The 14,885-nt window shown below is 31.6% G+C and overlaps 1 protein-coding gene across 1 annotated transcript in view; it reads left to right on the plus strand.

Annotated features, from left to right (window-relative positions):
* The window catches only part of LOC118181986 (uncharacterized), a 111,384-nt gene that overhangs the window by 26,376 nt on the left and 70,123 nt on the right, over positions 1-14,885 (plus strand). The window contains exon 8 of the mRNA XM_085819151.1: positions 13,770-13,910. Coding sequence (XP_085675277.1) covers positions 13,770-13,910 — 141 coding nt within the window. The remainder of the gene's footprint in view (positions 1-13,769; positions 13,911-14,885) is intronic.

Raw genomic sequence — 14,885 nt, forward strand, 5'->3', positions numbered from 1 at the left:
CTGTCAGTAGTCTCTTTTGAATGCTGACTATTTATCAGTAGTGACTCATTGTACTGGCTGTGTTTTAAAATACATGTGAGGAATCTTTACATGTCGTTATCTTGCATTTCATTACTTGCTTCTGGCAGCTGTTATTTTCCTTCAGCGGGCTTTTATAACTAAATGACAGCATTTCCATTACTTAAATGATACTGTTGATGTAAGTCCACACTATAATTTGATGTCAAATGCTGATTTAACATGTTGTGAGAAAGATTAGGTTGAAGTCAGAAACTGGAGTAACATATACAGCGAAACCTTTTTTTAACGAACACTTTATTTTATGAATTCCTGTATTTAGCTAAGTTTTCCATGGAACTGTTCCACAGCTGTTAATTTTCTTGTATAAGAATCCTCAGATAACACTCTGTATTTAACAAAGTTTTTTTAATGGTTGATTTTTCTTTCTACTTTAAAATTATTTATTCATTTGCTGTGACATGTATGTGCATGCAACTGTAGTCGAAGAAAAAGCAGTTGGCTTGTTATCTGTTGTTACATTCCATTTTACATGAGAGGTGAAGTAGAGGGGAGGAATACTTTTGAATGAGAAAACACCTATCCTCAAAAATTCCTTAACCCATCCTGTTGTTAAAAATTCCTTAACCTAACCTAACATTAAAAATTCCTTAACCAATTCTGTTGTGCAAACTAGTTTAAGGTTGAGCAACAGCTGCACATTATTTTTATTTCTGCTTTTTGGTGTTTTATACTGCTAACCCTTTTAACCTTCCAGTATGCGCGCATGCGCAAAATTTACGACAAATTCAGTTTTTAATGCACATTTTTTGTATATTGAAGCTGAGACACCTGAAGGTCATTTCTATTCTTCCTTTCTACCCTTCCCCACATCATGGAATGTGCCAACAGTAAGTCATTTGACTTTTTAGTCCAAAGGGATTTGAATCCCGAAGGACTATTAGTTTCATTTTGGCATTTTGCATCGGACTCATAAATGTCGGTTCACTTTTCAAACTGTTGCCACAAAATGTTAGAGTCCTGCATTATATTTGAAGAAATTAAATAATGAAAAATCTGCATAAATGTATGTATATTTCTCGTATTGTGATAAAACAACGGTACATAGTCATCGAATTTTGAATAACGTAATCCTCCAACGAATATGAGCATGTGGAAGACCAAATTTGAAATTTGTTTTATGATCGATTTCCTATTTTTTAAAACTTTGATGAATTTTTGATTAACAAACTCAAGGATTTCAAAGCGAGCAATGGCAACGTTGTGCAGAAAAAACATTTTTATCTCCAGCGCGTGAGTCTCTGTATCGGAAATTCTAAAGATATGCTCGTTTTAAAACTATTTTGCGATATTGCTGTTGCACTGGATCTTATGGTTTAAGTGCGAGGAACATGATATTTAATAAAGAAAGGTAACACACAAAATGTTAAAAAACGCCCCTTTGGACGTAATTTAAAATCTGAAACATTTCAGTTTTTTTTTTTTTTTTTTTTTTTGTATTTGTACTTAATTTAAATTTTTGTTTTGTATTTGTAATTTCCCCTTTTTAATCTACCTTTTTCGTGCATGTGTCTGTGTGTATTTAATTATGGCAAAGCACACTAGGGCTATCTGCCTAAGGGTAGGGATGCCTTCGTGGAGGACTTTCTAAGGGAAACTGACTCGTATACACGTTACACATGGGGAAAACCATTTTTTTTGTTTTACTTTTCTTTATCTTTCAAATTAGTCTCTTTGTTATTAATTAACAAACTAAGCAACTAAAAACAATAATGTAAGTTTAAAACGTTTTTTCACAATAGGCTTTTATTCAAAACTCATAAAATAATTAATGAAATTAAAAAAATAATTTATCATATTGTTTCGTGAGAAAAAACGATTAAATAATTCTCTTTACAAATTCATTTGTAATTTTTATATCATGAATATTAAAAACGCGGGGCGTTCATTGATAAATTTATAATGATAATGGTTTTTATATTTGTCAGTGCAAGTTCAATTTTATTAACAGATTTTGGTATTTAAACTTTCATGTTTTTATTATTCGGGATTATTCTAGTTGAGTTCTGTAAAGAGAACTATTTTAATCTCTTATTCCCATGAAACTAAATAGTAAATTATTTTTCTTCTTTTAGCTTTTTAATTATTTTTTTAGTTTTAATGAAAACTTACTTTTTATATAAAAAATTTCAACTTTATTTTATTTTCATCTTTTAATTGTCACTAACTTGTTGTCGATTAAATTATTCGGTTAAAAAATCGTTTTCAACAGTCACCCCTTTAATAATTCTGTTGTTTCAAATGGTCGAACGATTTTCGAAAATCCACCAAACATTTGAATCTTTCGCTTCGGAAATATGTTAACGATTTCATACAAATTTCGTTTAAAAGACTTTTTCTCGTGTGCAGAAAATCGTTTAAACATTCAATTTTTTAAAAATCTAAATCGAAATTTGGAAAAATCAGTGTATCTTATTGTATTGCCATCCACAAGCACTGCGTGAACAAAATTGGAACTTGAGTTTATCAGAATATGGCGTTTTGCCCTTTTTTAAATGCGCAGAAACATGAAAATTACAACAATCTAAGAATTCTGATTCTGTGTAGACTGTCAAGTCACTTACTTTCATGTCTTAGTCTTCAAATGAAAGAAAAACAAACTCAGATGAAGGTTTAGATTAAACTTCTTTATTATAATTTAACTAATACACAGGTCGTGCACGGCAGATTTTTTTTTTTTTTTTTTTTTTTTTTAAACTGGGCTTTTGTGCTACGTGGCAGCTTTTTCATAAAATTTACAACACGCGCGTGGTCGTGTCTTAAAATTTGGAAAATAATTTTTTCTCAAATATTTTGTAATTTTGTGTTATTAATTGCTGTGTGTTATTTTAATTTGAATACATTTGGCTCTGTAAATTTTATATCGGTTTTTGTGACAAAAAAAGTGTGTGCAACCAGCTGATTTTGCTCGGATTCTTCAAGAATTATCTAATGAAGAAAAGGAAGACAAGGAAACCTTTGGATGGGAGAACAATAGCAATTTCCATTCCTTATTTTCTTATATTTCTATTTCTTAGAAATAAATAAAAACATCAAAGTTAGTTTAAAGTGTGTTTTTGTAACCAGTAAGAAGTAAATTTCTTTGCAGAAGTAAGTAATGCTAAACTTACTTTTTTTCTTACTAAGGTGTTTTCCTTTTTTTGTTGTCTATACTTGTCTTTGATGAATATTAAAATTAGCTTTGATTTAAAAATATAATTATTAAATAATAAATTTAAAATTTTCTATAATAGACATCATTGCATTTCCATCTCACTAACATAAGAACTTAAAAATAATTTAATTACATTTGAATGTTATATCATTTGTATTTTGCAATAATAAGATTAATATTTTATTTCTTAATAAATTTATTATCAATATTCACTCATTTCTGTCGTTTTTTGTGCCAAAAATGGTAAAACAACGGATGTCGTAAAAAATACGACGCGCACAAGCTCATGTAAAATTGCCAAGCGCGCGTCCTGGAAGTTAGTTGTGTATTAAATGGTAAAAATGTCGAAATGGAAGTGTATAACACTTCAAGAAAAAATGCTGATTCTCAAAATAGTGGACAAAAATGCAAAGAAGAAAGACTTTAGCATTAAATTTGGTATTTTGCAAAGTAGTTTATTGACAATCCTGAAGAACCAGGACAAGCTTTGATTTCACTGATTCAAGTCCATGTATAAGAAAATATGCAGTTGGTGAAGATGCTCATGAAACGATGTTAAAATGGCTGCTTACAGTGAGAAGGACAAAATTTACCTGTATCCAGCCTATTGTTACTATAGAAACCTACAGTTTACCAAAGCTTTAGGACAAAGTGAATTTCGTGCGAGTAATAAGTGGCTGGCGAAATTCAAAAAAAGACATGAAAAAATCATATATGGTGAAAGCAGAAATTTTAATGTAGATGACTGTATGATATGGACAGATTAAAATGTACAAGCCAAAAGATATCTTCAATGCCGACGAAACTGTCTTATTTTATCAATGCTTACTGCAGAGAACATTAACATTCAGAAAAAGGTAATGTTTTGAAAGAAAGCATAGAAAAGTTTCTATTCTACTATATGCAAATATGGAAAGAAATGAAAAATTGAGATCTTTACTTAGGAAACTTACTTGAAAATAGGAAAGAGTGAAATTTCAAGTTGTTTTACAGGTATTAAATCACTGGAAGTAGATTATAATTTTAATAAGATGACTTGAACAACTGTGGATGACCTTGGACATTTTTTAAAAGTGTCTAAAAAATTTAAAATAAAATACATGGCTATATAGAAATGAAAAAGTGCACTAGTGATAGACAATTTCAATGCTCACCCTCAAGATATCAACGACCTGTATAAAAATTTTAAGATTTTTTCTTTCCGTCAAATACCACTCTAAAACTGCAGCTTATGTATCAAGGGTGGATAAAAAGTGTTAAGATCTATTATCACTGAAGATTTTTGAAGAAGGTCCTAATGGGAATTGAAAGTAAGCGGCTTTTATGTGTAATAAATGTACATGACTGTATGTCTGAACTTGCAAAAGTATGGAGTTATGATATCAGTGAAAAAACTGTTTGTAGTTGTTTTTGGAAAGTTGACTTCATCACCAAGTTGGCCCCTAAATGTTAACTAAACTGCAAAGCTATCAAGAGCCTGAAATATGGCCGAGCACAGTAATAGTTTAGAGAGAGTATAGCTAAAAGGTGAACACGCACTGATCAGAATCTCTGGCTCTCTAACGAAGTCAGTGGAACTTCGACTCAAGTACTGTAATAACTTACTTAATATTCTGAAACTTCGACTCAAGTACTGTAATAACTTACTTAATATTCTGGAACTTCGACTCAAGTACTGTAATAAGTTACTTAACATTCCATACTCGGCATCGATGATTCTTGATATGTTATATTATCAAGTAAAAACACTTTCCTTTAACTAAATCTATTTAATGAAGAAAAGACTATGTACAAGTATTATATACAGATTACAGAGTATCTGGTTTATGCCTCTCTCAACCACTCTCATCAACCTCTCAACTCTCTATAGAGAAAACTCTTAATTAGCTACACATATGGGCGGTGCAGCGCCCTCTATCTCTTTTTTCTACATCACTCCCCACCTGTACTCTTTAATAAGAGTGCACCACTTACTTATATAACAATATCAACATTAATTAATAATGGATTAATACTAAATAGTACGGCATATATAAATGAATAATATAAAAGAATAATCTATAGTATATATCAAAGCCACAAATGAATATAATAATTAATAATATAATAATAAAAACTCAATAATATCAAAAGTTCTAAATTAAATTTCGAAAGGATTTAACATCTGAATTGGCCTTTGGGCATGTGAATGAAGCATGCTCGAACATGTCCATCTCTTCCTATAATCACGTTTTCAATTACACCCATGTCCCAAAGTAGTTTGGATTGTTTTGGTCCTTCTACCAACACAACGTCTCCAGTCTTAATGTTCCGCTCAGTTTTAGGATTAGCAAAGTTATGCGCATTTCTAAGACGGAATAAATATTGCTCTTTCTACTTGATCCATGTTAATTTTAAGAGTCTAGATTGGTAAAGCTTCCTCCTAGTTAAAGTCTCTTTGTCGGACACCTTGTTAAAAATTTCCAAGAAATGCTCGGGAAAGTTAAATGTATCACGTCCTGACAAAAAAAACTATGAAGGTGTGAGCGGGCAAGGTTCACCCAGCTCATTCTCTCATGTGTTAAAGGTATATTATTTAACACACACTCGAGTTCAGTTAATATTGTAGAGAGCTCTTCGAAAGTCAGTAATGCTCTCCCTAAGATTTTCTTCAGACGTTCCTTGATGCTTCTCATCAGACGCTTCCAGAACCCTCCTCACTATGGGGAACACTCAGGTATGAATTTCCATGTTATATCTTTGGATGTCAAGAAATCTCTCACACTTAGCTCTACTCTGATTCTTTTAAATCCCTTAAGCATTTCACATGTGCTGCGGAAATTCTTGGCATTCTCGGAATAAATCACTTTGCAGCTTCCTCTTCTTTCTAAAAAACGTCGTAATGAAAAAATGAAACTTTTTGCTGACATATCTGAGACCACTTCAATGTGTACAGCATGAGTAACGGCGCATGTAAATAAGGTTATGTACACCTTTTTGTAGATATCTGCTTTTTCTCTAATAGTAACCGCTCCTGTTAAGTCAATGCCTACAACTGTGAAAGCATTACTTTGGACTACATGATCTCTTGGTAACTGACCCGTTAACTGTTTGGCGGGCTTCACTGCGAACTTTTTACACACCAGGCAAGCGTTAATAACTTTCTTTACTACTTGTCTTCCTTTAGGTATCCAAAATTTATTCCTGACTTTGAACAACATTGCCATGACTTCTGAATAGAATACTTTTACGTGTTCACTAAATATCACTAGTTCGGTGAACTTCGACTTCGGCAGAGTAATAGGATGTTTTTCGTCATCTATTAATTCTGCTTGTTCCAAACGACCTCTGCACGCAAAATACCTCTACTATCCAAATATGGTGCTAAACTGTAAAGCTTCGAATCTCGTGTTATTAGATTATTCCTCTCTAGTTGTTGAATATCCGAAAAGTATTTCTCTCTCTGGACTTGTTTTATCCAGTACTCCTCAGCTTCTCGGATCTCCAATACAGTAAGAGGACCTTCCTCACAGGTACGTTTTCTTAGCTTGGCGACAAACTGCTTTACCCAAGCTGTAACTCTCAACAATTTTTTCAGACTGCTGAATTTGGTAATGTTTAACGCAGTTTCTCCTTCTGGAATTGTCATCTGAACATAAGTGCTTAAACGTTCCAAATTTTGAGAATCAGTTTCTACTTTAAACTTCTGCTCAGGCCATTGATCTTCAGAATCTTTCAACCACGATGGACCATGCAACCAGTTATTATCCTTCACCAATGCATTTGCTGTTTCACCACGAGTTAATTTATCTGCTGGGTTTTCTGATCCTGGGTAACATTTCCACTTATCAGGCGAAATACAGTCTTGTATTTCCGAAACTCTGTTCGACGCGAACTGTTTCCATTCACGTGCTGGCCCCTTTATCCACCACAAGCAAATTTCTGAATCCGTCCACAGAACTAGCCTACCTATCAAATCCTGAAACATTTTCTAAATATTTCCCTAACCTAGTTGCAACTACAGCCCTCATCAATTCCAACCTAGGGAGGGAGAACATTTTTAAGGAGCTATCCTACTCTTCGACATTATAAACGACGTACATACCTCTCCTCTCTCATTCTTATATCTAAAATATGCCACCGCTTCATATGCCACTTCTGACGCATCACTGAAAATATGAATTTCAACTGAATGACCTTTACTTAGAACTTCTGAAAAGTAGTACCTCTCTATTTTCAATGTGTTTAATTCCTCAATTTTAGCACACCACTTTATCCATTTGCACCGTAACTCCTTTGGCAACTCTGAATCCCACCCCAAACCTCTCTCCCATATTTCCTGCATCAGTCTCTTAATTCGTACCACATATGGAGAAGTAAATCCGACTGGGTCAAACACCTTAACTGCTGTGCTTAACACCGATCTTTTACTATTTCTCAATGATTCCAAACTACTCAACAATGATGTAATGTGTACTCTCAAACCATCCTCTTGTAAGTTCCACACCAATCCTAACATAACCCTTTCTGAACTCACATGTCATACAGCTCTCTAGAATTAGTGTTTAGCTTTCTCAAATTAAAACTTGCATCTTTCAAAATAGATACCACCTCTGATGAAAGACTGAAAGCTGATTCTACACTTTCCCCTCCATAACACAAATCGTCTGCATACGGTGGGCTATTTAACATCTCGACACAGTTTTTGTTTGTTTCCGTGTATTTCTTTAAATGATATTTGATCGTTGCACTCAATAAAAACGGTGAGCAATTACATCCAAATAATACTCTGTTCATTTGCATAATTTTAAAGTCCTTTCTATCATTATCAGGATACCAAAGAAATTTTAAATATTGCCTATCTTCCCTTGCTATCCCAATCATCAAAAATGCCTTTTCTATGTCACTGCAGAATCCAATTTCAAATCGTAGGAATGATATCCAAAATATTCGGATTTAGGTTTGGGCCTGTTTCTAAGCAATTGTTTAACGATAGCTTTCCCCTTTCGCAACTGCTGCAATTAAACACCATTCAAACTTGAGTGCGCTTTTTTTTTTTTTTTTTTTTTTTATCTTTATGGACCACTGCTTGGAATGGCATAAAGTATCCCTCTCTCATATCCTCACACTCTTGAATAATGTTGTTTTGTGTCTGAAATTTAATTGTTTCCATAAACTGTTCCCTCACGAAGCTGTTACTTTTTAACTCTTGCTGCAGCCTTTTGAACTGCCTTTTTGCTAACCCAAAATTATTTTCCAAATGCTCTGGACTCCTATTCCACAACAAGCGAGCTTCATACTTCCCGTCTACATATTTCAGATCCTCTTCAAATTGTTTAATTATTTGCTCATCACCAGCATGTTTAATTATTTGCTCATCGCCAGCACTCCTTTCCGACGCGCACTCAGAAATTCCTAAACTTTCAATTTATATATTATAGTTAGTTTTGATTTCTGAAACTTGTGAAGTTCTTCCGGTTTTACCCACATTTTGAATATATCTATTGATTTTTGATTTAAATCTAATGACGGATTTGCTGTATTCTAAACAATGTTCTACCTCTAATTCCTGAACAGTGCAATGAGCATTAATAATTTCATCATATTTTAACAAGCTAGTTTCTCTCTCGATTAACACTGAAAGCCATTCCTGCAACACTTCTAGGTTTGGATTCTCGCTTTGCAATTCCTCTTCCAATTTCCTTATTAATTGTTGCACTATTACAAACTGAACCTCTAATTTTTCTATTTCTCTCGATAGTTTCTTCAAAACTCATTTTCAAAGATAATTTGCATGCAGATAAAATGAAATGACTCACCTTTTGGCCTGATGCTACCAGAAACTTTTTGTATATTGTAACTTACTTAATATTCCATACTCGGCATCAGTGATTCAGTGGTAGAATGCTCGTCTGCCACGCGGGCGGCCCTGGTTCGATTTCCGGCCGATGCACCAGAAACTTGTTGTATGTAATAACTTACTTAATATTCCATATTCGGCATCAGTGATTCTTGATATGTTTATATTATCAAGTAAAGACACTTTCCTTTAACTAAATCTATTTAATGAAGAGAAGACTATGTACAAGTATTATATACAGATTTACAGATCTAGTTTATGCCTCTGTCAACCACTCTCATCAACCTCTCAACTCTCTCTAGAGAAAACTCTTCATTAGCTACACAAACGGGCGGCGCAGCGCCCTCTATCTCTTTTTTCTACAAGTACTGCTATTCCTTCATTTGCATTTAACTGCGATTCTAAAAACACTCTGGCAGGAAACTTGGATAGTGAACAAAAAAGGGCCGATGATGGCAGTTATATTTGCAGAATTAAGGTATTAAGGTTTGCTTGATGCTATAAGGTATTAAGAAAGTAAAATATATATATATATATATATATATTTATATATTAATTTATTTGCTTAAAATTTAGTCTATGTTAATGCTATGCTGTTTGAGTTTTGCAATTTAAAAAAAGAAAAATTTGAATTTATTCAGAAATATGGATAATATTTTCATAAACTAAATATAGGATGATAAAATTGTGGAAAGAAATGACACAGTGATAAAACTACAGAAAATTGATATCCAATAGTACAAACATACATAAATTTATCAAAAAACATATATAAATTTATCATTTATGTATCATTTTTGAACGGCTCATTTAAAGCCATTAACTGTGTATTAGGTAGTTTGTCTTTAAATGCAAAATGCAGTTTTCAAAGGCATCACGATGAATACTGTGTGCCAAAGTATTCTTTTGAAAGAAATGCTATTCGAATAAATAAAATCAGATTTAAAAAAAAAAAAATACATAAATAAACATGCTTAAAGTACACAATGCAAATGAATAAATATAACTTATAACAATAACTATTTGAAGACCTATAAATCAAACATGCAATTCAAATAATTAAAATAAAATTCTAAAAAGAAGGAAAAAAATGGAGTCTAAAAATAAGAACTATTAAGTTATATAATATGAAGTGAAAATATATGCAAGAAAGAAAAAAAGATGCTTTTTTCCCTGCTCATATAGATTGAAAAGGAAAAACTAGATTGTTGTATACTGAGAAGCTCACCAAGTTAATCATCTTTGCACAAAGTAAAAAAAAAAGTGCACCAAGGTAAATTACTGATTAAATTTCACACAAAATTATACAAAATTTGTTTTTTTAGCTCTTATTTAAGTTGTAAAATTGAAATATGGAAAAAAAATTGCATTTCTTTTCAGAAAAAATCTGATTTTGTGCAAAATAAGTATGTTAAAACAATAATGCTATATATGAATCTAATATATATTATAAATCATGCTTTCAAGACATGAAAAATGCAAGTTGGATTTCATCAATCGGCCGAGCAGAGCGGGAAATATAGAATTGTCTCTCTCTTCCCCCCTTCTTTTTTTGACTGAGTATACACAAAAAGGCAATGAGGAATGAAGTTGTCAATAAAATAGCTTGTCAGAAAATGCAAAAAAAGCACAAGTAGAGAAGCTGCTGTATGAAAAAAAAAAAAAAAAATTAAAAAGCAAATTTCATGACATTGTTGCTTGCTTGAAGCAAAATTCCTAAGTAAATTCCTCAATGTTTCTAATATTTTAATGTATTTGGACAGTTTTATTATGTTGTAATTGTTATCATGTTCTATTTAAAATTATTAATTTCTTCGCGTATTAGTTTCTTAATGTAATTTAATTATATTTATTTTTTGGTTAATAATTACTTTTTATTAATAAATATATCTGCAAGTGGGATTATAAATGATGATAAATATGAATGAAAATTTGAAATATACTTAATTCCTTAATTAGTAAGTAAATTCCTTAGTGCAATAATTTTTTAAGGAAAATGTGCATTAAATTTCACATTATTGACTAGCACGTTAAAGTAATTAAAATGTGAACTAGAGTATTAATTATTTTAAGCAAATACAGAGACTGTTCCCACATTTTTTAGATGATGTATATTGTATTCACAAAACTAAATTACATAAAATTGTGTTTTAAATTTTCTATTTGACATCCCTTATTCTGAACTATCTTTCGACACCGCAATTTCCAGGATAATAAGGCCTTTTGAAGTGGCAAAAGAAGTATTGTATCCCATTCCTCCCGAACAGCTTTCCAGAGTCCTGTTAGGGTTTTGGGACAACGTTTGGATAGTGCAGTTTTTAAAAGTCTGAAAGCACAAAAATCCATAGGTGACACATCGGGAGATTTAGTAGGGATATCAGTGAAGGGTATGGCTTTGATACCAGTTTTTTGTTCCATTTCTTTTAGGAAATTTACAGTGGATTTTGATGTGTGACTGCTAGCTTTGTCCTGATGGAGTCTCGCAGATTGATGGCACTGTGGGTAAAGTGATGGTATTTCATTCAGAAAAATTGGCGATAAAATATGTTCCTGATAGTATTTGGAGTTAATCTTGACATTTTTTTGCACTCTCTTTATTTTTAACTTGCCATTATAAGAAAAACCAGCAACAATCATGAATCCCTTAGAAAAACTTTCTTTCGATTCTTTGAACCATGTACTTAAATTTTTTTCTCCCCTTTTATGATAATAAATGGCTCTTTTTTTTTTTTTTTTTTTTTTTGTTGCAATCATTTAAATACACCCATGCTTCATCTCTTGTGACAATTGTTTTCCATTTTTCTTTGGATAACTGTTTCTCATATAGAATTCTGCAGCGTGTCTTGCGTTGAGCGATATGCTTTGGAAGAAGACGATGCACATTGCGTTTTTTTGCTTTCTTAAGATTTAAATCAATGTTTATCATTATGTTTACAATGGACACCAAGCATTTTAATGATTCTGCAACCTGTCCTTTGACTAGGGGGATTTTCTTTTAACATTAAACAACGTACCTTTGCAATAGTCGCGAAGATGTCCGTTTTTTCCTTGGATACTTGTTTGGAATTTTTGTCCCACTTGAAGCTCCAATTTGACGTTTTTTTTTTTTTTTTTTCCCTTTCTTGTTGATGATATTACCTATTGACGCTTTAGATATCACAAAACCATGACTCTCACATCGTTTTTGGATAACGAAGTATGCATATTTCTCTTCGGAAAGAACGTAAATGTAGCCTTCGAACCACTGCTTTGTTAAATTCGCCATTTTGAATAAAAACAAAACTTTCAAGCCACAGACGATAATTTTGACTTTTAAAAACATAGTACAATTGCAATTACTTCTTGTGCAGCAAACGATTTTTTATTACCGCTTACCAAAATCATCTAAAAAATGTGCAAACAGCCTCTGTATACACATACATCAGTTGGTGGTATTAACAACAAGATGTGTCTGAGAACTTAAGAAGACTAGAATGTAAAAATATATGTAATTCTTATTTAGTTTTACTAAAGTGTGGACTGAAATATTAGATTATGATTAATTGAACAAATAAAAATAAAATAAAATGAATTGTGGAAAAAAATTATTTACTGTTAAGTAAGTAAGCAGATATTAAGCTTTTCTTCAATTCATGGAATTTCCCTGAGATGCTAGATTTTATATAATTAGATTTTAAGACGTATGGGTTCCAACTATAATTAGATTTCCGTAAGGTGTTACCTATGAATGTTACCTATGTGTACAGTGAATTATCACCACCAGAGTACCTAAGCATCAAACAGACTGACATAAAATATTTCATGCTTATTCTACTATCCAATCTGGACCTAGTTTTTGAATTTATTTCCTTTGTGGGGAAAAAAATTATCTTTTATTTTGCAAAGGAAATAAATTCAACAAATAAAATCTAATCTAGGCAGAGGCTCAAGATGCCCTAGACCATGACAGAATTTTGAACACACTTATGAAGCAGAATGTAACCTCAGTTTAAAAAAATCCGAGTAAGAACAATCTTTTCTTCTGTCAGCAAGGCAGGTCAAAACTCTCACACTGCTATTTGTAAAGTTCTACACTTTATTGTAAAACTGCTTGTCACTCATCTATAAATTTTGAAGTGAGTGAATATTCTGGTAAAAAGAGGCAGAAAGGAAAGAATTAAATAACATTTCATTAGTAAAACTTAAATGCTACAAGATGATTTATATTTTTTATTTAGTGACTGTCAATGTTTTGTTATTATTTGCCTTTTTTTAAAGTTTAGTTTAGTTTTATGCTTCTAAAAATGAAAATCAGTGGAAGTTTAATTAAGGTGTTCTATTTTTGTCAGCTTTAGCAAAGTGGAAAAATTCAGTGTTTAAATGTTAATGAAAGGATCAAATGAAAAGACTCAATGTATTTTATAAATAAATGGAATGGTCTGCTTTCTTACAAACATAAATTTAATACTGAAGAAGGGAGGTTGTGTCATTTATCATTTGAAGTACACTAAATGTTGCTTTTGATGTAAAAGCCAAACAGAATTTTAATTTTGCTAATAATAAAAGTTCTTATAAATGGCAAAAAGGGAAAAAATACAATGCATAAGAAAAATTTTGTAAAATATCTTTTGAATAACCATTGTTTCATAATTTTAAGTATTTCTTGTTGATGTTTGTTTCCAATATAAAATGTTGGCTATAATCGTTTCATGTCTATAGATAGAAAGACTAGAACATCAACATAAACAAGCCAAGAAAACTATTACTGCTCAGACAGACCAAATAACTCTCCTCAGAAAGCAGAATGAAAGTCTTTCAAAGGAGCTTGAAGAAAAGGTCAAGAAGTTAAATGAATTAGAGGTTTGTATTTTTTTATCAATGATAATTCATATTTTTCGTTTAAATATTTATTTTCTCATTTGATGTAATCAAAGTCATGTTTCTAAATGCCAGATTTATAAGATATTAGTCAAATGTGGTAAAATTTAAAATTTCTTTTTCATTGACTACTTTTATATTGAGAATAATGTTTTTGAAATGTAAGGAAAGTAATTTTTATCATTACAGCTCCTATTATTTAAATGGCGCTAAAATAAGTGATAAATCACTAACATGTATAACAAATTGTCATGAAATGGACTTTGAGTATGCCACATTATTATTGTATTTCTGTCATGTTTTTCCTTTTTTCCAAAAATATTGACAAATTTTGATTTACTAAGGAGTAAACAAGTTGCTATAAAATTCTTCCAAGAAAGAGGCATTTTACCTTACATTCAAATATGCAAAAATGGCCATGAACTGAAACTATATATTAAATAAAAGCATTTGGAGGTGTAACAAGAAAAGCTGCAAGCCAAAGAAAAGCAAATGCTTTAACAACTGGTTCAATGGTTTCAAAGTACCTTATCGGATAGTACTGATTTGTATTTTTTGTTGGGCAGAGGAACTAACATGAATGTTTTTAAATGAGTAGTAAACATGTTTGGCATGATGCAGCTTTGAAATTATTCCTTGTTTCTAATTTCAATATTATATTAATGAACAAGAGCAAAATGCTTTGAGAATTTATAATCTTAAGTATCCAGATGCTCTAAATTTTTAGAAGCTGTGTACAAGGAAATGAATCATGGTTAATTTTAAAAGCAGCTGGAAATATTTAATAATTTTAATAATAATCTTTACACACTTATATAATAAATATAATATTGGAGTTAATGTTTAGAGACTACAGTCAAAAGTCGTTAATTCGGACACCCATAATCCAGAATGATCTATAATCCGGACCTCAAAGCTACAAACTTTCTGCGCATGCGTCGCGTTCACGCATGAGCA

Source organism: Stegodyphus dumicola, chromosome 6 (genome assembly GCF_044657685.1).
Source record: "Stegodyphus dumicola isolate Sdum_Otavi_A_Nest chromosome 6, ASM4465768v1".
Lineage (NCBI taxonomy): Eukaryota > Metazoa > Arthropoda > Arachnida > Araneae > Eresidae > Stegodyphus > Stegodyphus dumicola.